The 25,567-nt window shown below is 44.1% G+C and overlaps 1 protein-coding gene across 1 annotated transcript in view; it reads left to right on the top strand.

Annotated features, from left to right (window-relative positions):
* Positions 1–25,567, top strand: part of LOC115863918 (histone-arginine methyltransferase CARM1-like) — a 268,372-nt gene that overhangs the window by 154,517 nt on the left and 88,288 nt on the right. Inside the window, exons 3-4 of the mRNA XM_030877185.2 lie at positions 7,794–7,900; positions 8,894–8,998. Of these exons, the coding sequence (XP_030733045.2) occupies positions 7,794–7,900; positions 8,894–8,998 (212 nt within the window). The remainder of the gene's footprint in view (positions 1–7,793; positions 7,901–8,893; positions 8,999–25,567) is intronic.

Here is a 25,567-nt window from a genome sequence, read left to right as displayed (position 1 = left end):
GTATGCTAAATGCTCCAGAAGGTGCATTCTGGCCTCACTTAGTGAACTGAGGTACCATTTGTCTTTCTGCAAGTCTGTTGACCTTCAAATGACTAGGTAGTTTTGTGGAATTCAGTCTTGATCCTAAGTAGTGCACATATGGGAGGGTCTTCACTGAAATTGGTTCAAAAATAATGGTAGAAATGAGCCCAATTGCAAAGAGACTGATTCACTTCTAAGGTAGAGAAAAGTATGGTGTAGATTAAAAAAAAAAAAAACACTTGAAATGAGTACAACATAAAAATATATAAAATTGTTAGTAAAAGCGAAAACCAAACCAAACCCAAACCAAAAAAACTCTTAAACCTGAGTCAACTGGCAATGAGTAAGCAAAAACAAAAAACAAAAAAAATTCTTGTGAAGTGGGAAATTTCTGTTCTAGTCAAGGCTACCTATATAGAGTAGCTCAGGACAAATGTCATAAGGAAATGTCTCATGACATTTAAGACAGAGAAACAGAGTATCCTGAAACCATGTGGGGAAACAGGTATTATCTGTGTGTGGTCTTCCCCATCTGCATCTTTCTGTGTCGTCATCTCTCTCAACTGCCTATTCCTCTTGTACTTGACCCTGCCTGGCTACCTCCCCTAAGACTACATCATCTTGTAGCCAGGGTGATTCAGCGATTTATCATCCCAGCCAGGACTCTTTGCGTGGGAGAGGGAATGCGATCAGTAATCTGTCCAGGATGGCAGACATAAATTGGAATGTCCCAGGTAAACCAAGATGTAGGATCACTCCTCTTTGGAGCCCCAGAGCCTGTCCTGTTTACTAGTACCTGGGTCTTTTGGTCCAGGCTGAGTGACCCGTTAGTCAGCAGCTCATTCTTAACTAATCTGCTGGATAAGATATAGGATCTAATGGTGCAAACAGAACATCAGGAGTTATGAGCAGGGCCGGAAACTCTTAGGGAGTATGGACAGGAAAATAGAGCTGGTAGCTGTCCCAGAGTCAGGGATTCAGCATGTTATAGGACCAGAAATGTTAGATCAGTTGCTTTGTAGTAGCCTTTCACACAGCAGCGTGCTCTGGGAGCAAAAGCTGGGTTTAAGCTTGAATTTCCACCTCTTGCCAACAAAAGAGTTTTCACTGATATCCTTTCCTTAGAATTTTGTTCCTGCTTTGGCTTAGTGACTTACCCTCTGTCCAAGGCTGACCCCTGATCCTTCTGCTTATTGGAAACCACACAGTCCTCAGATCTTGGTCTTGCCTTGCTGATGGGTGGAGTGTCAGGGCAAGTGTGCTAGGATCCCACAGGGATCAGGCAGCTGGCTCAATATTCAGACAAATGAGACAAATGAGCAAACTGTCCTTACTTTCATAAATGGTGAAGCTCACTATTTTACTAATGTCTTGGTCACCGCTGGTCATCTCAGAAAGTGTTTAAATTGGTTAAAGACATGCATGTCGATTGCCTCTGACATTTGGTAAGATTTGTAATCCAGTTATTTTGCATAAGATTCTTAATATTTAGAGATATGACAGATATACAGAATACTCCCAAATAGCCCTTCCCAGTGCTTTGTATTCATGTTTTGTTTGTACAAAAATAATTTTAGTTAAGTATTACATAGGTTATGAATTATAGGTTTGGTTGCTAATTGTAAGGCTTTGAGAGGAGAGCAAAGCCAAATAAATACATTTGATTTCTTAGAGCTTATAAACATATTTATTTTAAGAGAGGTTGATTGGCAGTTGCTTTTAAGAAATGCTAACAAATTTATTTTAAAGAGGAGACAAAAGCACTAGCTTGAAGTTTGGGGAAGCTGTCCGTTTTTCTAGTTTTCTCATGTGTGCAATAGAAACCTCCAGTGTCTTATAGTAATGCTATCTATGGTGGGCACTCAGAGAATCTACTTTATGTCTCATCACTTCCCAAAGGCTCTACCCTCTAACTACCATCACATTGGAGACTAGGTGTGATTTTTCGGGCGGGACAGACATTGTCTATGGTAATGCTCACTGGACGTTCCAAAATAAGATGCAGTAATAGTAACCCATCTTCTCTTCTTCAGTTCTCCAAACTAGAGGGAGAGACTTTTGGTAAGAGGAGTGAAGGGATCTTTAAATCCAGCAGGTGATTATGCCTTTGGAAAACATTTTAGCAAGGAGTTCTTTTTTTTTTTTTCCTTGACTTTTGATCTGCAGGCACCATTTGTTTGAAAGATGGCATTAACTCTGTAGAGCCAGGATGACTCCCAGAGGAGAGTAAAGAAAGGCCAGCTGTAGAGAACATAATAAAATTTAAATGGATGGGCTTCCCTGGTGGCGCAGTGGTTGAGAGTCCGCCTGCCGATGCTGGGGACATGGGTTTGTGCCCCGGTCCGGGAAGATCCCACGTGCCGTGGAGCGGCTGGGCCCATGAGCCGTGGCCGCTTGGGTCTGCACGTCCGGAGCCTGTGCTCCACGGCGGGAGAGGCCACAGCAGTGAGAGGCCCGCGTACCGCAAAAAAAAAAAAAAAAAAAAATTAAATGGTATTCCCATTTGCACATTGTCTCCTTTAACTGCTTAGAGCAGAAAAGGTGGGAGGATATGGCTTCGAACCACTGCTCTGGAATAAGGAGATCCCTGTGGGGTATTTCCCAGGGGTCTGAGGGCAGAGTAGATAAGGATGGGGAAACACACTCAATTGCCAGTAAAAGCCAAGTACCTCGGACACAGCATGGATTATGAGTAAAATGGGAACTCCTTTCAAAGGACGTGTTTATCCGCACTGTTTCTGAAGAGAATGGCCTGGTGGAACTGGCATTGTAACTGCTCTGGCTGTAAGCCATCGTGTTTTGTCATTTCTCAGCACAATACATAGATGTAATTTTCTCTATCATATAGATACTAACCAAGGACATGACAGTTCCATGCCTCAGCCATGATTCTAACTATTCCACTTTGATTCTCAGACTTGACTTAGGTTCTTTCTTGACAAACCATTACTTTCAATTTTAGCATGTAGTTATACTCAAGGATCAGTTAAAGACTACTCAGACACAGCCTTTCCTTTCTGTTCTGTTACTCCTAAAAGACCAGATTGAAGGGATCTGTTTTTGTTTGCTTGCTTCTCTTAAATAGCTACTATTTACAAGTGATACTGTCTGTGGTGCTTGCCGTACAGAGTTTATTTACCAAGATGTAGCATCTTTCTGTGCCAGGAGAGGGTAATACCTGTCTGGCTGCCTCAGCTGTTCTGGCCACATGTCCCCAAATTATACTGGAAAATCCACAATTGACAATATGATAATCATGGTATGGATTTTTTTTAAAAAGTCAAACTGTAGACGTTATTGCAGAGCTGCTTTTGGACGATCTTGAGTGATTTACAAATAGCCCATCTTAATTCTCTCTAGTCCATCAGCTCAAATTTGCCAGGTTAAGGTCTTTTTACTGGGGAGGAAGTCAAAGGTATCTATTTTCCTATAGTCAGTATACAAAAAAGGGAACAAAACTGACCACGTGCCCCCATTCAATCCTGCTTCTCCTGGTTTCATGGTCCTTAGAATCAAGGGTTTATTTTCTCCTATTTCTTCCCTAATCAGAGGTGTGTGAACTTAAGTATTTGGGCCCAGTTGGCAGTGAAAGTTTAATTAATCAAAAAGTTCTAGTTAGGTATCACTGGCGGAATCAATTATCTTTGGTTATGATGCAATTTAAGTCAAAATCTATTCACCGTCTGAACTCCTAAATGTCAGTATTACTGTTCTTTTCTTCTTTTTTTAATGAGGAGGAACATAATATTCACATAAAAAAGTTTCCATACCTTCTTCGTTCCTGCTCCCAAAGTTGGATACATGCAAATTGAATTTCAGGAAATTTCCTATAGAGATATATTCTGTGTGTGTTTCCAGAGAAATGCATAGCAGTCTCAGGTATAGGTGGGAACTGATTAGATCATAAGGGTGGAGCCCTCATGAATGAGATTAGCATCCTTACAAAAGAGACCCCAGGGAGCTCCTTTGCTCCTTCCACCACGTGAGGACACAGACACAAGTCCGCAGTCTGCATCTCAGAAGAGAACCCTCACCAGAACCTGACCATGCTGGCACCCTGATCTCAGACTTCCAGCCTCCAGAACAGTTTTTAAGGACAACTTTTATTGCTACCATGTATTATCATCAATACATGGTTCTGACTGCAGTACCTTCTCCAGGCTGCACAGGGAGCTCAGGACCCAGAAGTCATTAAGAGAAATACAGGTAGGCTGGGGAGGCAGGGGGACTAACTTTTATCAAGAAAATCCTGATAGTTTAACATAAAACTAGGGTACTGAATTCAGTTATTACATGTTACAGACCCAAATCATAGAGCTGCCCCAACATCTAGACAGTCTCTCCTACTGATTATAAATGAGTGACCTGAACAGTTCATTTATAATCAAAAGAAATTTATAATCAAAATAAATTTCTGTTATTTATAAGTCACTCTGTCTGTGCCACTCTGTTATAGCAACCCAAAGGGACTAAGACAGTGTCTTTAGTGGCTACCAGAGTCCGTCCTTCTGGAGACTGAGGAAAGGGGAGAAATAAACAATGAAATTTCTTTTCCTTTTTAAAATGTGATTTTTTTTCTATCTTTATACATCAGGTGGAAACACAGACATTTCTTTTATTTACACGCAGTAATTTAAGTATTAAAATAAAGGTATGGGTGACTTGTGAAGAGAACATTCTCTGGGCAGCCGTTGTGACAGAATTCACAATCGTCAAGAGTTAATTGATGCTGATTCCTGGACATGCCAATATCTGACTTCTAATTTGCTAAATCCCATAAATACATCCCAAACTGGTCAAACTAGAGACCCTGATTTTTGGTTTATCAAATGTGGTCCCTGTGCCAGGATTACAGAGTGGTGATTATAGTGTGTATAATGTAATACAATTGGATTTTTTAAAAATAGCAAACACAGAGCCAATACGTCCAAATTAGTATTGATTTTGGAAGGCTATTTATGTATTGCATGAATGCTGGTGTAACACAAAACTTCTTTGGAGCTTCTCTTTCACCTTTTCCTTTGAAGACAATTGGTGAGGTGCACAAGCAGACTATCCTTATTACTTGATCAAAATTTTGCTTTTGAACCCAAAATGGTACTTTGCAACTCACCACACATCCTATTCACTAAATTAGGCAGCCATTACTTTTGGCTGTATTAAAGGTACAATTTCCCCCAAAGGATAGAGACTTGAAACTGTAGAGAATATTCAAAAGACTATTTATTGGACAAGTGAGTTTACCATAGGCTTTGAAAGCTCAAACAACTGAGATGCCCAGGACACAACTCACAGAGGGGTAACACAAACCACTGCTGGCAATCTCTGAGAACTCAGAGGGAATTGGAGAGGTGCCAGGAGAGTAGAGCTGGGTAAATAGTATCCAGTATCATCTTTGTTTTTCAGTATATCCGAGAATTTATTGTATTTTATTTTACTTTATTATTCTTTTTTTTTGTTGAGAACATTTAAGTTCTCTGTTAGCAAAGTTCAATTATATAGGGACTTCCCTGGTGGCGCAGTGGTTAAGAATTTGCCTGCCAGTGCAAGGGACACAGGTTCGATCCCTGGTCTGGGAAGATCCCACATGCCATGGAGCAACGAAGCCCATGTGCCACAGCTACTGACTCTGTGCTCTAGAGCCTGTGAGCCACAACTACGGAGCCCGTGCGACACAACTACTGAAGCTCGCGCACTCTAGGGCCCCCGTGCCACAACTACTGAGCTTGCGTGCTGCAACTACTGAAGCCCGTGTGCTAGAGCTCGTGCTCTGCAACAAGAGAAGCCACTGCAGTGAGAAGCCCGCACATCTCGACGAAGAGTAGCCCCTGCTTGCTGCAACTAGAGAAAGGCTGCGCACAGCAACAGAGACCCAATGCAGCCAAAAAAAAATTTTCAATTATATTAATACATGATAACATCTGTAGTCACCACGTTATACATTAGATCCTCAGGCCTTATTCATTTTATAGTTGAAAGTTTGTACCCCTTTACCAACCTCTCCCTATTTTCCCCACCCCTTAGCTCCTGGCAACCACTTTTCTACTGTCTGTTTCTATAAGTTTGACTTTTTTTAAAAAAAGTTTCCAAATATAAGTGATATCATATAGTATTTGTCTTCCTCTTTCTGGCTTATTTCACTTAGCATGATACCATCAAGGTCCGTCCATTGTGTTGCAAGTGGCAGGATTTCCATTTTTCTCGTGGCTGAATGATATTCATATATATATATATCATATCTTCTTAATCCATTCATCTATTGACAGATGAATTGAAACAATTTCAGCAAGTTCATTTATCATTTCCCCAAATTGATTGAATTCACATTTTCAGCCTGTTACTGGGTGGCTGTTATGTTAGCACGATGTTCTGAAGACTAGAGATAAATAAGGCTTGACACCGTGCCCCCAAACCATGCCCTGGAAGAGTTTGATATATATAGAGAGATGGACACTTTAAAAATTGAGAAATTGGGTAAAATATGAAATAAGATGGTAAGCTGAGAGCATGAGATGAGAACACAGGTTCTGGTCCCTAGCTACACATGAAAACTAACTGCAGGCTTTTGAAAAAAACAGAGATGCCTTCTCCCCACCACCAGAGCATTGAATTTCTCAGTATAGGTGGAGGGTCCAACGTCTACATTAAAAAATTCTTTCTAGAGAAGAATTCTGGTGTGTAGCCAAGTGTTGAGGCCCCCTGTGTTGCAGCAGTTCATTGTGCCTATGGGTGTTGTAGAACACAGCAGTGAAGAAGTGCTCATTGAACTGAATCTTGGAGAATGAATAGGAGTTTCATGTCAGAAGGTAATCCAAACAGAAGAGACGGACAAGGGTTTCAAAGTCAAGAAGCCAGGCCAGGCCCACGTTGACCTGGGAATGTGTAAGCGCTTCAGCAGCACGGTGGGCGCGTAAGGGTATAGTGCAGGTCTTATGTGTGCAGGAAATGGGAGCGAGGAGGGCGCGCACCCAGGGGCGGACAGACGTGAGGGACTGGAGCTCATGGTGAATCCAGACTGGGTGGGCGTTAGGGATCCCACGTGGGCTGTAGGAGAGAGACCCGGTCACAGCACCAGCAGTGGAGAGGAGAGACCCCAGGCAGCGACGACCACTGGGCAGGACTTTGAGAGACATTTCTAAGACAGAAGTCACAGAATTTGACCACCGTGCATGCTGTGTTACCTATTAGTAATATCACTTCTGGAATTCTTTGAGCCTTCACTTCTGTATTTTTTTCCTCACACAGTAGAAAGCATTCCCTTGTATACACATATCCCCAGTTCTTTTACCTTTTCTCTATACACTTAGGGAATACTAAATATGAAAACAAAGAAAACTTGTCACTATAATGATAGAATGAGATTTTATATATATACTCACTTATATACATATATATTTTGTGTTCACATATATTTTATTTTTCTTATCGTCAACCATCACCTTCCTCAGAGCACATACTGAGAATAAGCCTATGAACTTTGTTAGCACCGTACCAGGAGAATTCAGTGAGCCCAGACTCTGCCTGTGTTCCATTATGGTCTCAAACTTGACATTTCTGAATGCAAATATGTCTGACAAGTGTAAATAAGGGTGTCACACCTCAGAGCAGTCCCCATTCCCACCTTGCCGTTCCTTATCATGCGTGTGTGTTCAGAGGTGAGCACGCCGTTTCCATCTTCTAGTGGCTTCTCAGGTGGAATTTTGCGAAGAGTGCAGTGGCGAGTGCTGTGGTTTCCAAGAGGTAGAAATGGGTCTGCTTTCTTCTCCTTGCAGAATTCAGCGCATTTTCAAATACCTTGAAAAGATGCCGGCGTGAGGAAAAGGAATACTCAGTGTTCAGCCAGCGGACAGAAGAGGCGTCTGCCGTACAGTACTTCCAGGTCAGGGGAGCGGTCCCAGGTGGAGCTGAGTCGTTTCAGAGTGACACACACCTGTGAATATACCTGGGCGAGGCGGTGGGTGGAGAAGAGAGTGCAGCGGTGTTTTCTTTCTCTTCTGCCGCGCTGTGCGGCATGTGGGATCTCAGTTCCCCGACCAGGGATCCGAACGCATGCTCCCTGCCTTGCAAGCGGGGAGTCTTAACCACTGGACCGCCAGGGAAGTCCCGAGAGTGCGGCGGTTTTTAATGTGTGGTCCTCTGACCAACAGCAACAGCATCACCTGGATTGGGATCTTGTCTCTGTCACTTAGCGAGTTGTCAGGACTTGGGCAAGTTGCTGCATCTTTCTGAGGCTCAGTTTCCTCAGCTGAGGAACATACTTCATCTGATTGTTGTGGTGATTTAATTTGATTAGAGGATGTATGTGAAACACTTAGCATGGTGCCTGGCACATAGAAAACTCTACCAAATGGTAGCCATTACAATGATGATATTTATTACTCACTGTCAATGCTCATGGATTTATACGTAGCACGTCACCCAACCGGCTTGCCTCAGGTTCCCCACCGTCACTGCCTTCTACCCCACCCCACCCTCTCCTGGGATTTCTATCCAAGGCCCATCTTTCTCTCTAGGCTGATGGGACTCATCAGGGCCGTCCCTTTTGGCCCTGGCCCCTTTCTCTCTCACTTACCTATGTTATTCTTGATCTGTGCTCTCTCAGCCTCTGCTTTGGGAGGGGGGACCCTGGGCACCAGTCTGGTCAAGATCTAGGTCTGAATCCGCTGTATGGATCAAAGTTCTGAGGTCTCCTTAGAGTTGTGGTCCTTACAAATGGGGCCAGTGTGGACAGGTCCCGGGTGTCTCAGGGCCTCAGCCCCCTGCTGTGTTAGACCAAGCCCGCCTTGACCCGGGTGGCTGTAAGAGCCAAGTACCCGTGAAGGTCCTGCCTCATGGCGTGTTTACCCTCCCTGTCCTTCTCTCTCCCTTACAGTTTTATGGCTGCCTTTCCCAGCAGCAGAACATGATGCAAGATTTTGTGAGGACAGCCACTTACCACAGAGCCATCCTGCAGAACCACACTGACTTTAGAGATAAGGTAATGGTGGCAGCAGGTTATTAATCTCAAACCATTTTAAGAAGCCTTGTCAAAAACTAGGCTGAGGGCTTCCCTGGTGGCTCAGTGGTTGAGAGTCCGCCTGCCGATGCAGGGGACACGGGTTCGTGCCCCGGTCCGGGAAGATCCCACATGCCGTGGAGCGGCTGGGCCCGTGAGCCATGGCCGCTGAGCCTGCGCGTCCGGAGCCTGTGCTCCACAACGGGAGAGGCCACAACAGTGAGAGGCCCGCGTACCGCAAAAAAAAAAAAAAAAAAAACTAGGCTGAGCATTCAGCTTTGATAGAATTACCATACGACCCAGAACTTCCACTTCTGACTGTATACCGAACTAACTGAAAGAATTAAAAGCAGGTATTGAGGTGACTATTTGTACGTGAATGTTCGTGACAGCACTATTCACAGTAGCCAGCACGTGGGAGCTTTCCAAATGCCCATCAACTGACAAAGAGATAAACAAAATGTGGTATATCCATTCGATGGAATATTATGAATGTTGTTTCTATTGATATTGTTCATATAAAGAATGTAATGCTGATGCACGCTGCAGTGTGGATGAACCATGAAAACATGTGCAGTGAAAGAAGCCAGCTACAAAAGCACATATGATTCCATTTATAGGAAACATCTAGAATAGAAATCCATAGCGAGAAGGCAGATTAGTGGTTCCCAGGGGCTGGGGGAGGGGGACTTGGTGGGTACAGGCTTGCCTTTTGGGGTGATGAAAATGTCTCGACAGAGGTTATAGTTGCATAACATAGTAAATGTACCAAAACCCGCTGCATTGTACCCTTTAAAATGGTTGATGGTTAATTTTATGTTATGTGAATTTTACCTCAGTAAAGAAATGAAGTTTTGAGAGCCAGGAACTCAAGAGACTAAATGCACTATGTTTTGGTGCACAGGACAGGTGAGGAGCTGTATTGCTACATAATGAATAGCCCTTATTGTGTCACTTTACTTCAGTTTTTTTTTTTCATGGACTCCACAAGTGCCTGCATTTATTTCCTTCACAAAATGGATCTGAATGGTGAACGATTGCTAACACTCTGTGCCAGTGTTGTCCCTTATTTTCCTACCTGTTAAACAGCCAAGGTGTTCAAGGTACTATACAGCTCATCTCAGAAACAGGATCACTGGTCAGTGAATCAGCAGTCATGGGGTCTAGTTTCATATTTTCCCATTTAAGTAGCTCTGTGGTCTTAGGCAAACACTAGATTTCTCTGGGCCTCACAGTCTCTTCTACTGCCATAGTAATTGTAGACCCGTGGCCTTTGAGATTTGCAGCATGAATTCCCCAGGAGGAATGTGGTAGAACATTGAAATAAGGATCCCAGTCCCTGCATCCACACCCATTTGCAAAGTCGTACAGCAGCTCCTTTCATGAAGAGATAGTTTCGTTTTTTATCCCTTATCTCTGTGCAATCCTTGGGATGTACTTTGATCAACAGAATATGATAGAGGTGACGTTGTGTGAGTTTCAGAGCCTTGTGGCTTCTGGGCTCACCCTGGTGGAACCCTGAGACCACCATACTGTGAAGAAGCGCTGTCTAGCCTGCTGGGGGTTGGGAGGTGACTTGGAGGAGTGAGGCAGTCCAGTCAATAGCCAACACCAACTGCCAGGCCAATCACTGAGGCCAGCCTGGACCTTCCTGTCCAACCAGCCCTCCAGCTGAATGCAGGAACATGAATGAGTCTAGGCAAGACCAACCGAGAAACTGCCCAGCCCTCCCACAGAGCTGGGAGAAATAATACATTGGTTCTCATTCAAGCCACTAAATTGTGTTGTGGTTTATGATGCTGAAATAGTTACTTAAAGTAGAGAGAAGACACATAAAAAAATAGTGATAAATAGGCCCCCAGCTAGAAGTTGATTTGCTCATGGGTTGCTTTCTGCTGTCACGTCCATTCTGCTATAGAGCCGTCGGAGAATTCTTAATGTTGGGTATATTTTTTCAGTTCCAGAATCTCCATTTGGCTCTTCTTTATGTCATGTATTTCGTGACTGAGACTGTTTACTTTTCCCTTGATTTCAGTAGTGCTCATGATTGCTGCTCGGAGCGTTATTATAATAGCTACTTGAAGGTTTTCGCCAGATAATTGTAACATCTGTGTCACTGCTGTGTTTGCTTCAGTTGATTATCTATTCCCGGGGAATTGATATTTTCCTGAGTCTTCCTATGCCAAGGAATTTTAGATTGTTTTCCATACATTTTGAATATTATGAGACTCTGGGTCTTGTTTAAAGCCTATGGAGAGAGTTAATATGTCTGATTTAGGATGCATTCAACCTGGTTAGGTTCGGACTGCGTGTTCCATGCCACTAGTTGATTTTCCAAGGGCTCTGGTTCCCGTGTCATTTCACTTTTCAGAGCCTTAGCAGTGCAGCTGGGCTCTGTTCCATGTGCATGTCGCTGGATGGTCAGTCTGGCACCTAGGCAGAGTTCTCAGAGTTTTGATGTGCTAATGATCAGGTCCATGCATGTATAGTTTGAGGGGTGAGTACAGGAATTTATTTTAAAAAATACTTTATGGGGTTTCTTTGCCCAGTTCCTTCCACTCCATGATCTCCCTGATACTTTCTGGTTCCCTGGGACCCCTTTTGAGTCTCTGGACAAAAAGCTCACTCTGCCGTGCACGTCTATGACCTCGCCTAGGTATCGCCAAGCAGAGAGAGGACAAAGAGAGGGGAAAAAGGCAGTGGGGCTTGGCCCCAGTTTTTGGGAACTATGGCACCATTGAAGGCAGAGGGAGTTTCCCCTGTCTCATAGTTTGGGCTGATGTGATGCTACGACCCCCACAAGGTCTCTGGGGGCTGGAGCATAGAAGAAGGGAGGAAAGGGATGGAAAAGAAAGGGGGGGGCAAGGAAGAGGAGGAGAGGGGAGGGGAGAGGAAAAGAAAAAAGAAGAGCAAGGGAAGAACAATTTCCACACTCTCTTTGAGCATTCGGAGTTCCCCTTCTTGCAGCTGGAGCCGGAACAGAGGACACCTCCCGCAGCTCTCTTGCCCGTACCCTGGTGTCCATTTCTGGTTTGTTGAGTTCAGGCCACGGGTGAGGGTAAGGGGGTATGGATCAGTAGTATTTCAAGTTCTGATCCTCTTTCCCAGTCTCCCTGCTACCATTGACCTTTCAGAGGCTTCAAGTAGCTGCTCCCTGCATTCCGTCCAGGTTTTAGAGCTGTATTCAGTGGGAGAGTCAGGGTAAAGTGGGCTTTCTCCTGCTTATGCAAAACCGGACATTTTCAAAAAGTCAAATGTAGGTACTCTGGTGGATGAGTGTGTTGGTAAGAGAAAAAGATAAGACCAGAAATGGCCATGCTTGACCAAAGGTTCTCATGTGTCTTGAGGTGCCAGGACCCTTGCTTTGCCAGTGGGGCATTCCTGGTGAACAGTGAGGAAGTAGTAAGCATTCCTAATGAGGAAGACCAGGTTATGGTAGGTAGGCAAGGTGAGGATGGAGGGGAAAAGCTTGTTTCTTTTGACACCTTACCTGGTGTTCAAGGCTGTGGATAAGCAGTCTTACTGACCTAAGTCTTACAGGTTTCTCATCAATTAAAATAATTCAATTCTCAGGTGTTGATTGTAATACTTTTATTTGGGGAAACTTCTCTCCTTCTGAAATTGCTTAGCTTTCTTTTTTTAAGATTTTTTTTGTGATGTGGATCAATTTTTTAAAGTCTTTTTTGAATTTGTTACAATATTGCGTCTTTTTTTTTTTTTTAATGTTTTGGTGTTTTGGCCGCAAGGCATGTGGGATCTTAGCTCCCCGAGGGATCGAACCCACACCCCCTACATTAGAAGGCCAAGTCTTAACAACTGGGCCGCCAAGGAAGTCCCGAAATTGCTTAGTTTTAATCTATAATCTATTTTCTATATTATCTATAATCTGTTTTTAATTCTGGTTATAGCTTCTAAAGACCACTCCCCCAAATTACTTGCATTTGATGAGTTTTTCAGAGTTTCATATAGATCTTGTCATTCATCTGTAAAAACAAAGATATTGGACCAGATCATCTCTAACGTCACTCCCACCTCTAAACTCATTTGATTCTACAAAATACCTTTTTTCTGCCAGCCTGAAATGGGTTTTTCTGCCAATGAAATAAAATAGGCATCCATCTGTTGGGGTTTATGAAGGTGATAATTAATCACATGACTGATAATTAATTATATCCCTTTCCCCCTCTGAGTTCTGAACCAGTTTAGAAATAGACACAGATGTCAGGTAGAAATCATAATATCAGCTTTATTTTTGGTAATGCTATTTGCAGAATGGGGCTTGGGCCTGTATCCACATAAGGCTTCCTACCCCTTTTTTCCCCCTCAAACTGAACTTTTCCTCTTACTTGTATGCTGAACATGTGGTCTCCCCAGACGAGTCCACAGCCTGCCCAGCAAGCTTCCACCTGGGGGACTCAAGAGCACATGCTTGGGTGGAGGATCGGCAGGCTGGCCCCTTCCAAGTACCAGCACTATGCAAGCTCAAACCATTTTCCAGCATCACCAGTCAGATAAGTCACTCCTATTAGGAGATAAAAAGAGGAAGGGGAGATGACCTCTCTTGCTTCTAGTACTGCCCACTCCTGGGAATAAGTATCTCCTCCCCACTGGAAACGGAAGGAACAAATTGTCCCAGTTTTAATGTCCCAGGAATCCCCTCAGTCCTAGACAGACTAGGATAGTTGGTCACACTAACTCCAAATCTATCAAATCCACCACAAATCCAAAATGTTTAAAAATCCTTTTCTGTTTGCTTCATCATACAGAAGACCCTCCTTGAATGACCCCTCAGTCCATGGAGGATGCTACCTTTTTATCAAGCTCTTGTGTTCTTTCTCATTGAAATTGGTTACCTAAAAGGGCATGGGTTTAGAATGATCAATACCAATCGCTATTATTTATTGAGCAACTCAAGTATCTGCAAGCACCATGCTGAGAGCTTTCCATACAGTGTCTGTCTCAGTTCAGGCTGCTATAACAAAAATACCATAGACTGTGTGTCTTAAACAACAAACACTGATTTCTCATAGTCCAAGATCAATGTGCCTATAGAGCTGGTGTCTGGTGAAGGTTCATTTTCTGGCTTGTAGACAGCAGCCTTCTCACTGTATCCTCACATGGCTGAGAGAGAGAGGAAGCAAGCTCTCCTCTGTTTCTTCTTATAAGGACACTAATCCCATCATGAGGGCTTCACCCTTGTGACCTAATTACCTCCCAAAGGCCACGTATTCAAATACCATCACATTGGGGATTGGGGTTTCAACATGTGGATTTTGGAGGGCACAAAAATTCAGTCTATAGCAGTTTCCTTTGATCTTCATTACAACTTTATTAGATAAAGACTAATATTTTTGCCATTTTAGAGATGAGAGAACTGAGACCTGGGAATGTTGATAATTCACCTGATTTTATCCAACTGATAAATGAGAAAGCCAGAATTTGAACCCAGTTAACCTTACTTTAGAGCCCATGCACATAACCTGTGAAAGGCACTGCCATGGGAAGGTGGGTTGAAATTGCCAAGAGAGACTTTTGTTTCTCTGGGCTTAAGGGTGGAGTGAAAACATTGTGGTTACTTAAACATCCCCATGCAGGTATGAGGCAGCGTTGCACTGTGGTTACGTGCATGAGTTCTGGAGCCAGAGAGCTGAGTTCAAACTCCAGCTTGGCCACCTGCTGTACATGTGCCATAGACCTTTATCCTGTGTGCCTTGAGGTCTTGAACAGGTTATCTAAAGTCTCTGGGCTTCAATTTCCTTATCTGTGAGCGTAGCAGCTACCTCCTAGAGTCCTTGCAGGATCAAGATGATACAATGCATAGGAAGTGCTTAGTATATTGCCTAAAATATCAACTCAGTCCATAATAGCAAGTATTATTATTATTTATGGTCTTGGGGATGGTGCTATAGTTTCTACCGCTGCAATAATTTTAAATCTTTCAAATCTTGATTTCTTCATTCTGCCTCCTCCATGCAGTTTTAATGAAAATCCTCTCTTGGCCAGAGCACTGCTGGCTGAGAACCCCATTTGGAATCTATCCAGGAAACTGACGCTGCTGGAACCCACCCCCTCCCCCTCCTCAGAGTTTCTGTTAATTGCCATATGGCTATTTTTAGTTTCTTTTGCGTGTGCACTTGGAACAAGCAGGAAAAGTCCATCCTGCTGAGGGTACTGGGTTGTGTGAGCCCTAGGGTTTTAATTTGGAAATGTTTTGACACTTCATTTGTCAGGGCACCGGTTGCTGGAAACTTGTGAGAGTAAGCAGGAGCCGGGAGCTTATTATTTTTTTTAAATCAGCATTTTCACTAAAGGAGAGCATTCCCAGTTGCAACAGCTGCTTAGTGCATCCAAAAGTGAGGTTGGCTTAGGCAGAAGGGATTCAGGGATTTGAAAGCTTAAAAGAAAACATAAATAACTACAACAAACATGCAAAGCAACCTGTTCAGATTGTCAGCTGATCCTCAGATCTGCAGAGCCTGAGCTGCTGGCTCTTCCAGTTTGAGTTTTCTTTGGTGTGGACTTACCATCAGTTTGGTCGAATGTCCTTGGGTCCATCTCTGATCCTGCACTGAAATTCTCTGACCTTAAAACACTGCTACTACTTTATTTGGTTAACCTGGCACACTAATGAGGCCCAACCTTAATCACTGATGGAATAAAGGCTGTAACACAGGCCTGCCGGGTAGTCGTGCTGGCATGTGTTAAAACAGGTCTTGCTTCCTGAAAAAAATTTTAACCTCTTTAATGAGGTATGAAGCATGTACATAAAGCTGTACATATTTAACGTATACAACTTGCTGAGTTTAGGGATAAGTATACACCCAAGAAACTATCATCACGATCTAGGCCATAACCATATCCATCACTTCCAAAAGTTTCCTCCTGTCCTCTTTATTTATAATGATAACTATTATTATTATTTTATGATAAGAACACTTAACATAAGATCCACTCTCAGCAAATTTTTAAGTAATAAATACAGTATTGTTAACTGTAGGCACTAAGCTGTGAAATAGATGTCTAAGAAGTAAGAATTATTCATCTTTTTTTAAAATAAATGTATTTATTTTTGGCTGCGTTGGGTCTTCGTTGCTGCGTGAGGGCTTTCTCTAGTTGCAGCGAGCGGGGGCTACTCTTCGTTGTAGAGTGCGGGCTTCTCATTTTGGTGGCTTCTCTTGTTGCGGAGCACGAGCTGTAGGCGCATGGGCTTCAGTAGTTGTGGCACGTGGGCTTAGTAGTTGTGGTTCACAGGCTGTAGAGCGCAGGCTCAGTAGTTGTGTCACATGGGCTTAGTTGCTCCGTGGCATGCGGGATCTTGCCGGACCAGGGCTTGAACCCGTGTTCCCTGCATTGGTAAGCGGATTCTTAACCACTGCGCCACCAGGGAAGATCAAGAATTATTCATCTTGCATGACTGAAACTTTGTACCCTTTGACTAATACTTTCCTGTTTCCCTCTCTCTCCAGCCCCTGGTTACCACCGATCTACTCTCTGCTTCTAGGAGTTTAACTCTTTTAGATACTTCATATAAGTGAAATCATGCAGTATTTGTCCCTCTGTGTCTGGCTTATTTCACTTGCAATGATGTCCTCCAGCTTCGCCCATGTCGTGTGTCACGTATGGCAGGATCTCCTTTCTTCTAAGGCAGCACGGTATTCCATTGTGTGCGTATGCCACGGTATCTTTATCCATTCTTCAAATCCTCCATATCTCGCTGCTGAGTGCTGTTAACCATTGACAGCAGCATCCTCATTTAGAACTGTGGAGGGAAGTGGGAAGAAAGGAAGTAACTCACGACTCCTGCTAGGTTCTTTGCATATCTTATCTCATTTTAATCCTTGCATGTTAGTCAGGGTTCTAAGCTGCCAGCATCAGAAACCAACTCTGCTAATTTAAGAAAAAAAGAAAAAAGAATTTCCGAAAAGGATATAGGATCATCAGAGAGCTAGGCGTGGAGGCTACAAGGAGAAAAATAATTTCCAAAATCATGCTGCAGAATTGATCTCTGGGAGACATCCATGCAGCCAGACGTGGGCACCGCAACCTGCATAGGCTTCACCTGCTGCTACCCTGGAGTGTTGTCCTTAGAACCTTTCTCTGTTGTGCTGCTGGAACCGGGAGGTGGCCATGACCGCACCTGAGTGGATTCTGTGCTGTCCTGCGTCTGCACACTGTCAGCTTCACAGTGCAAGGTGCATCTTATCAGGAGAGCCCCAGTCATGCCTGTGCTTTAGCTTCAGGGATGCTGGAAAAGAGCAGCAGACACCTGTAACTTCCCAAGTGGAAGGCTGGTACTGCCCCAGAAGTGGGACATTCTCCAAGCACAGGAAGGGGGTTCAGATGCTGAGAGGCACAGAAGAAAGGTAAACGCCCGCCACACCACACGACAAAAAAATTCAAGATATATTATTAGCCTGATAGTACAGAAAAGGGACCAGGGCTACATAAATTTAACTAACTTGCTTTAAGGTACACGACTGCTAAGTGGTAGAGCTATATGCGAACTCACATCTGCCGGGACTGCACAGTGATTTTGGGAGCAACATAAAGCCATTCTCTATATGTTCTAGGTTGATAATCAAACTGATATTTTATTTTATCTCTGTGATCTTTGGAACATGTATGGGGGCAGGATGTGATAGTGAAAAATGATCTCTGATACATCTATATATCTCTGCCTGTCTTGTGTGTGTGTGTGTGTGTGTGTGTGTGTGTGTGTGTGTGTGTGTGTGTGTGTGTGTATGTGTATGTGTGTGTGTTTCCCTATGGCTTGGACTTTGGAGGCCGTTTTAGTTTCCTAGGGCTGTCATAACAAATTACCACAAACTAGGTAGCTTAGAACAGCAGAATTTTATTCTCTCACAGTTCCAGAGGTCAGAAGTCCAAAACCAGGGTGTCAGCACGCCCATGCTCCCTCTGAAGGCTGCAGGGGAAGATCCTTCCTCGCTTCCTTCTAGTTTCTTGAGGCTGCTGGCAGTCCTTGGTGTTCCTTGACCTGCAGATGCACCACTCCAATCTCTTCTTTGTCACGTGGCATTCTCCCCATGTGTCTGTGTCTCTGATGTAAATTTCTCTCTCCTTGTAATGACTCCAGTCACAATGGATTTAGGGCTCACCCTAATCCAGTATGATGCTATCTTCATTTGCTATATCTGTAAAAACCCTATTTCCCAATAAGGTCACATTCACAGGTTCTGGGTAGACATAAGTTTTGGAGGACACTATTCGACCTAGTACCGAGGCCAAGGTTCGCGTTAGGTCGTATATCACAAAAACTCATCCCTGGGATAAATTCTCTGTAATACAGGTGAGGAGAAAGAGGTAGAAAATGGATGTTGGTCTTAACTGATCTCTTTGGCCCCTTAAGCTCTAAGGGGGTGTCCACATAGATTTCCTGAATGTGAGTAAAGCAGATGGCGTGTCTGTGCCAGGATTCTCCTGAGCTTGAATAAAATCTGCTCCTGTAAGAGTACTGGAGAAAGATGCCAGAATCAGCAGAGGAAAATGCTTTCATTTGGTATGAAAGCAAAGTGCAGCTTTCAAGGAGAGCCAAGAAGACTGAATAAACAGCGATCACAGACTGTCTTTCAGGGCATTTGGGAAAGAGGGAGCTAGGGACTTTAATGCACTAGATGGATTTTCTAGTCAAGATATCTGTGCTCCAAGCCTGTCTCTGTACCTTTCAAGATGCTGACATGTGACCTCTCTTTGGGGTTAATTTTAAAATGGGATAAGAACACTTAACACATGGTGGCTATAAGAATTCAGTGAACTGCTATACCAGAATCTCAGCACAGCATCAGAATTCTGTGGACATACTGGGAAATTTGAATCAGAAATCACTGGCACTTGACTGGGCTTATTAGGGTAAACTAGGTTATGCTGCTGTAACAGTCAACCCCCAGACCTCAGTGGTTCAAACCAATAGAGCTTTATATCGTGCTAATTGAATCCATCCTAGGTTAGCGAAGGGCTGCGTTTTGTCTCATCTCACTCAAGGACCCAGGCTGAGGAAGCAGCCTCCATGTGAAACATGACTAGTTCCTGTTGCAGAGGGAAGCGGAGCGTGGCAGAGCACACTCCTTGTTCTTATATCTTCCACCTGAAAGGGACCCATGTTCACTTCTGACCACATTACATGGTCCAAAGCAAGTCATGTGGTCACTCCTAATTCCCAGAGAGCAAGGGATACAATTCTACCATGTGCCCATAAGGAGAACCAGAAATATCTGGTAAGTGGCACTAATGACTATCATACCAGATGCCACTCTTGCAAAATCATTAAAGAAGGGACAGATTGCTAAGGTGAAATTCGCAGTGCCTCAGCTCTGCATGGGAGGGAGCTAGGAAGAAAAGAGGTTTGAAAAAAATCAATATTTCACTGGTATGGTTTTACTGGCTAACTTACTGTGAACTTCTGCCTGGTGGATTCTCTTCCCACTACAGTCAGGGCATTTCAGAAACATCTTAGGGTTGAATTTCTAAACCTTTCCCATTCCCTCTAAGACAGTGCCATGAAGGAAGGGCCAGTTTGGAGCAATGACTGACTTTGTTAAAGGCTTATATAGAAGACTCTGTGCAACAGTAACTTCTGAAGTAGGTGTCTTTGTCTTAATATCTGCTTTCCAGGATAAAAATGGAAGTGGATAAATAGGATAAAGTCAGTATAAAGGAGTTAAATTGCTGTACTAGAACCTGGTCTTTTCCAGCACTGGACCAGGAATTGGGCATGGATGAACTTAAGAGCTTGTGCCTGTATCTTGTTTTTGCTTGATTTCCTGAATCTGAGGTACTGACACACTCAACTCCAGAGTGATGGCTTAGGTTTAGAATTTAGAAGTTCAGAAACCCGGAAAAGACAGAATCACAGAAAAATGTCAGTGAACATGTTGAATTTTGTTTAAGTAGCACCATTTTCTTAGCCTCAGTGCTGTAAATCACAGATCATGCAGCAAAGGCTTACGTGGTAGTATTTTCTTAGGGAGGGCAATCTCAGTGGAGCAGGAGAGAGGCAGAGCAGAGGGGGGGAGAGCAGGCGTGAGGGAGGGTGTTACTGAGCTTGCCACAGCTTGATGAGAGACTGATCACCCGGTGTCACCGGACATCATCAGGGAGGTCATATGAAGCCACTCTGTCTTCAAACAGTTCATCGGGGGAGAAAAGGAGAATGACTTCTCCATTGGCTGCCATCTCCCACTGGTGGAGCACGCCCCCACAGGGTGTTAACTCCCTACTCTTCATGGTGCACGTGCATGCGTGCCAAGTGGGTACTGTCGTGCCTGCCCCATGCCTCAGCTGCAACAAGGGCACTGCGGTAGGAGGCAAGGGACAAAGTGCATGTGGCGTGAGTGAGGTGGCCACTGTTTTATTGTACCCGTGAGCAATGTGAGGGAACAGGAGAAGCCTCCGCAGCAAACTCCTTCAGCTGTAGCAGCAGCAATGAAACTCAGCTCCATGTTTCAAAGACCAGGACAAGCAATTCCTAGGGCCACTCTGGCCGGCCAGCAAGGCGAGCGTTCCATTCTGGCATGCTACAAAAACTGAAGGTGTTATAAACATCCCCCAAGCCGGGAACCTGGGAGTCAGGCTAGACTTTTTCTTTTCCTTTCCAGTTTCCAAATTCTTTAGCTGCTTTTAATCCAGCATTTTTGCAACTCCTTCTCTTCCCCTTTGTCCCACAGCTGATTCTTTATTCTCATTGTTACTGTATCTTTCCTGGAGGATTGCAAATGTTTTCCAATTAGTTTCCCTACTTGTCCCAGTTAAGATAGCTTTGGCCTCCAGCAGGAGGAAATCCTTACTTAAATTGGCTGAAATGTTGGAGGTAGTATGATTCTGAGGTGTTTTAATCCAGTTTCTCTGAGCATCACATTTCAATTTAACCACGTCCAAGAAAGAAGCAGCATCTTTCTTACGTCTGTCTTAGAAGGGGGAAAACCTTTCCAGTAGCTCCCAACAAACTTCCCCTCAGGTCTCATTAACAATATTTTATCACACACGCAAGTGTAGTGATCACTGGCAAGAGAAACGGAACCACTTACGATTGCCCTGGACCAATCAGGATCCCCTCCCTGGGACTGGGGATGGTTATCCACAGAGGAGGATAAATACTCAATAAAGTGAGGTTCTGATAGGAAGTAAGAAGGGACTGATGTTAATTCGGAACCACCAATGTCTGCCCTGCACCCTCTGATCCTGTGTCCTCCAGTCCACACCACCACTGTGATGCTGCTGAAACACAACTATGAAATAATTCTTCCACTGCAAACTCTTCCATGATCCTTCTTTGCTTAAGGATTAAGTCCAAGCTCTTAGTGGCGTATACAAGACCATCTACAAGCAAGCATCAGCTTTTGCTCTTGCCATGTTCATTTCTCAACCATGCCCCCTACTTGTACCTCTAACACACACATCATGCTCCTGAGAAGATTTGCTGCCTCCCAGACATGACTGGCCCTACCATTCTTGGGTGCCTTTGTTCAGACTGCTCTCAGTCTGGAGCTCTTGCCACCCCCTCCATTCAGACGGCACACGTTGACTTACCTCTTGATTTTCCTCCTCGGGTCATCTCAGTGAAGTATTTCCAGAATCCTTGGTAGAGTAGACTAATCCTCCTTCATAGTTTCACTGGGTCTATTATATAATACTATCCTTGCCACTGTAACACATCATTATGCTTCTCCCTACTAGACAGTCATGTTATTTTCATCTTTGCATTCCCAGCATCTAGCAGTATTTGGCACAATGGGTAATAGAAGTCACTTTTGATGTCTGATGAATGATCGAGTGCCTGAGGGTTTAGAGCTGAGTGAGCTAGTCTGAGTCTATTGGCAGCATATGAAGGGGGTTAATCATGGAGAGAGAAGGTAGGAGTGATTAGCATCTTTGTATTTTCTGTAATAATAGAGAAAAATAGTTGGAGAACTGGTGAAAGGGTGGTTAAAAGATTGGTGAAGGGTTTATCTATCCTCTGCCAGAAGACCAGGTGGAATGAAACAAGGGTGCTCATAAGTATTATTTATTCATTATTTAAATACAGGCAACCTTTTTGTTGAAAGCTAGTTTCACTGCACAGAGATGCAGAGTTCTGTCTTATGGGGAGCTATCACAGCAGAATTCTTCTGCCATAGAGAAAGTTCTAATTATCTGAACAAGATTTAAGCCATCAAGGGATGTCTTCTGCAGCTCTTGAAGGGATTTGGAATTGTCCTTCTTTGACAAACCCTAGAGGAAGCGATGTGATGGACTGCGAAAGGCTGTGTAGTTCTCTCATTCTGTTTCTGCTCGGAAGCTGTTCAGTCACCCTGTTGGTCAACAATTTGGATGTTGGAATAGTCAGGTGCAGTCTGTGGGGTAGGGAGCCCATGGCAGGTAACTATGATGATAAAGTACATGACAGTGGAAGAGCATGGGGTACTTGTAACTTGGGGTGATTCAATGGAGATATCTACAGATATAATAAAATAATGGCTGGAAGAAGCAGCAATGGCTGTGGAAGTGCCAGGTGGGTAGGACACAGTTTCGGAGTATAAGGCATACAGAAATGACACTTGGGGCATTGCAATTCAGAGCAGCCGTTGATATGCTCAAGCAAATAGGGAAAGAATGAATAAATAATAAATGGCGTAACTGGAAGAATCGAGTGTGGGATAATCAGGACCTCGGTATTGGAAGACAGTTATAAAACTGTAGGGTGAAAAGAAGGCTAAATGGGACAAACATTACTGTAGCCTGAACAACACAGAAAATAGAATTGAAAATGAAGGGAGTATCTAAGAGCATAGGGTTTCAACTAGGTACGTTTGTTATTACTCATCTCTGCCATTTATTTATTTTATTTTATTTTTTGCGGTACGCGGGCCTCTCACTGTTGTGGCCTCTCCCGCTGCGGAGCACAGGCTCCGGACGCACAGGCTTAGCGGCCATGGCTCACGGGCCCAGCCGCCCCGCGGCATGTGGGATCTTCCCGGGCCGGGGCACGAACCCGCATCCCCTGAATCGGCAGGTGGACTCTCAACCACTGTGCCACCAGGGAAGCCCCTCTGCCATTTATTAAGTGTATGACTTCAACTCCATCTGATTCTCAGTCTCTTTATGTGCAACATGGAGAAAATAATGGTACCCACATTAGATAGTTGTCATCCTGAGTAAATAAGGTAAAAGTACTAAGCAAGCATAGTACATAATAAATATAAAAATAATGGTACATATTTACTTTTACTTTATTAGTCAAGGGTAGTTTTGTTTCATGTTTTTTTAAGGACCTGGATGTTCTTTGTTAATTTTAACCTAGTGAATCCAAATAAATAGCTTTGAACCCTCTTGGGGCTTGTTAGACCTGTTCAGACATTTTTGCAGGATTTCTTTGCCTAGGAAGCCATAAGAGCATGTAATTAAAATCATCTGTACAAGCAAAATGACCTTATATTTTTAATACTTCAAAAATTTTATTTACAAATAAATTCACAGAACTTTTGGCCACTGTTACATGGATCAATTGTTGACTTTTCCCCATTAGTCCTGACAAGAATTTCATACCATTTTCTGGTGCTGCCCCATATAAGCCCCAAATTAGCCATTTTTATAGTTACTGTCTGTGTATCCAGGGGAAGCTGAGGATGAATTCTCTCTCTAGAGGAACATTGTATACTAGAGCTAACTGGATTGTAATGTAATGACAATATGACAATGTCCAAAGAAAGTCATCCTTTGAAGGATGCTTAAGATCACAAGATTGAAGAGGATGCGTTACGCTGGTAGAAGGTACGTTCTTAGGGAGGTAACAGATTCGCGCTGTATCTTTTGGATCATGAGTCTGTTCCCTATCTGTGGTAGTGAGACACATTTTTATTATTCAGTTTGTTTAACAAAGATTTAGTGAGTGTTTTTTACTGTGTGCCAGGCCCCATGCCATATCAGGGATTCAGTAGTGACCAAGAAGCAGATAGAAGTCTCTCCTTTAATGAAGGGGAGGGAGCAGAAATTAATCAAATAATCCGTCTTTGAATGAAAAATTATAACTGTGATGAATGTTATGAAGGAAGGGTTTGAGTAAGTGATGATAAGAAAGCGTAGAGCTGGGGCTTCCCTGGTGGCGCAGTGGTTGAGAGTGTGCCTGCCGAGGCAGGGGACACGGGTTCGTGCCCCGGTCCAGGAAGATCCCACACGCCGCAGAGCGGCTGGGCCCATGAGCCATGGCCAATGAGCCTGTGCGTCCGGAGCCTCTGCTCCGCAGCGGGAGAGGCCACAACAGTGAGAGGCCCGCGTACCGCAAAAAAAAAAAAAAAAAAAGCGCAGAGCTGGAGGACTTTTACTTAGCCTGGGAGGGGAGCAAAGGCTAAGGAAGTCTTCCCTGAGGGAGAGCTGTTTGAGATCTGAAGGATGAGTTGATGTATCAGCCAGGGTTCCTGCAGGAGAGGCAAGGCACACTCGACAAGGTGTTTTAGAAGAGTTAAATAACAGGACCATTTACAATGATGTGGGCAGAGTACAGGGAACCAACACGGTACGGTGAAGCGCCCTGGCATTACCAAGGGTGGGGACCTGTTATCACCCCTTGACCTAAAGGGGGAGGGGGAAGGGGAGGTTACTGGAAACCTGAGAGAATAGTCATAGCTCTAAGAGATGGAAGCCCAGCAAGGGCTGTGGCCTTTGGTAGAGGGGACACAGCCAGTCCATGGAGACCTGGGCGGAAGGAAGCCAGGAGAATAAGTCTTCTGACCGCACTGTCCTCACTCCCTCTGACCTCCTGTTGTCTTTTCTCTTGGACGATCCCGGCCAGAGGCCAATAGCATGGAGCCATCGGAAGTGTTTAGAGTGTGGTGTGGTCAGATTTACATCTCTTCACAGTCCACCCTTTCCTCCCATCTTTTGCTGCACAGAAGGATGGCCATGGTGCTACAGACAGCCGAGCGCTGGGTACTCATCCAGCTCTGCCCTTTACCAGTAGCGTTACCTTGGGCTGGAAACAGTCTCTCCAAGCCTGTTTCCTTCTCAGTACAACGGGGACATAACTATGTACTCTCCATCCCAGCGGGGCATGAGGATCAAATAGATAGTGTCTGGGGAACGTCCTTTGGAGACTGGAAACTGCTTTACACGTGGAAGAGGGTTTTATTACTCTCTTTTTGCCTCTGTCTGAGGTGAGATACTTTTCCGTAGGATGAGAAAGTATAACTTAATGTCTGCCAAGGTCCTCAAACATACCCAGTTCTGTGATGGCCTACCAATGGTAGAATAAAGCATGGGCTCAGTATAATCTTCTGTGAGGACAAGAAAACGTGATTAGAGGCAGCTGCAAGGCTTCCTGAGGTGCCAGATAAGACGGTGTAACATAATTATGTCCTGTCTTCTCCTAGTCTGGGAAACCCCAGCTGGAAGGGGCTGAAAGAGTGTATTTCCATTAGAGCCTAAATACTTGCTTGGACTTGTTTGTTTTTCACCAGAGAATGAATTCTCAGCCTTCCTCAGCTTTGTTTCCAACGTTTCATGGCTTACATAGACAGGGCAAAATGTCCCTCCCTCTCCTCTCCCTCTCCTACAGGCCCCAGA

The sequence above is a fragment of the Globicephala melas genome, chromosome 6 (assembly GCF_963455315.2).
Source record: "Globicephala melas chromosome 6, mGloMel1.2, whole genome shotgun sequence".
In the NCBI taxonomy this organism is placed as follows: domain Eukaryota; kingdom Metazoa; phylum Chordata; class Mammalia; order Artiodactyla; family Delphinidae; genus Globicephala; species Globicephala melas.
The sequence above is the reverse complement of the archived record's forward strand: the minus strand, read 5'-3'. Positions and strand labels throughout refer to the sequence as shown.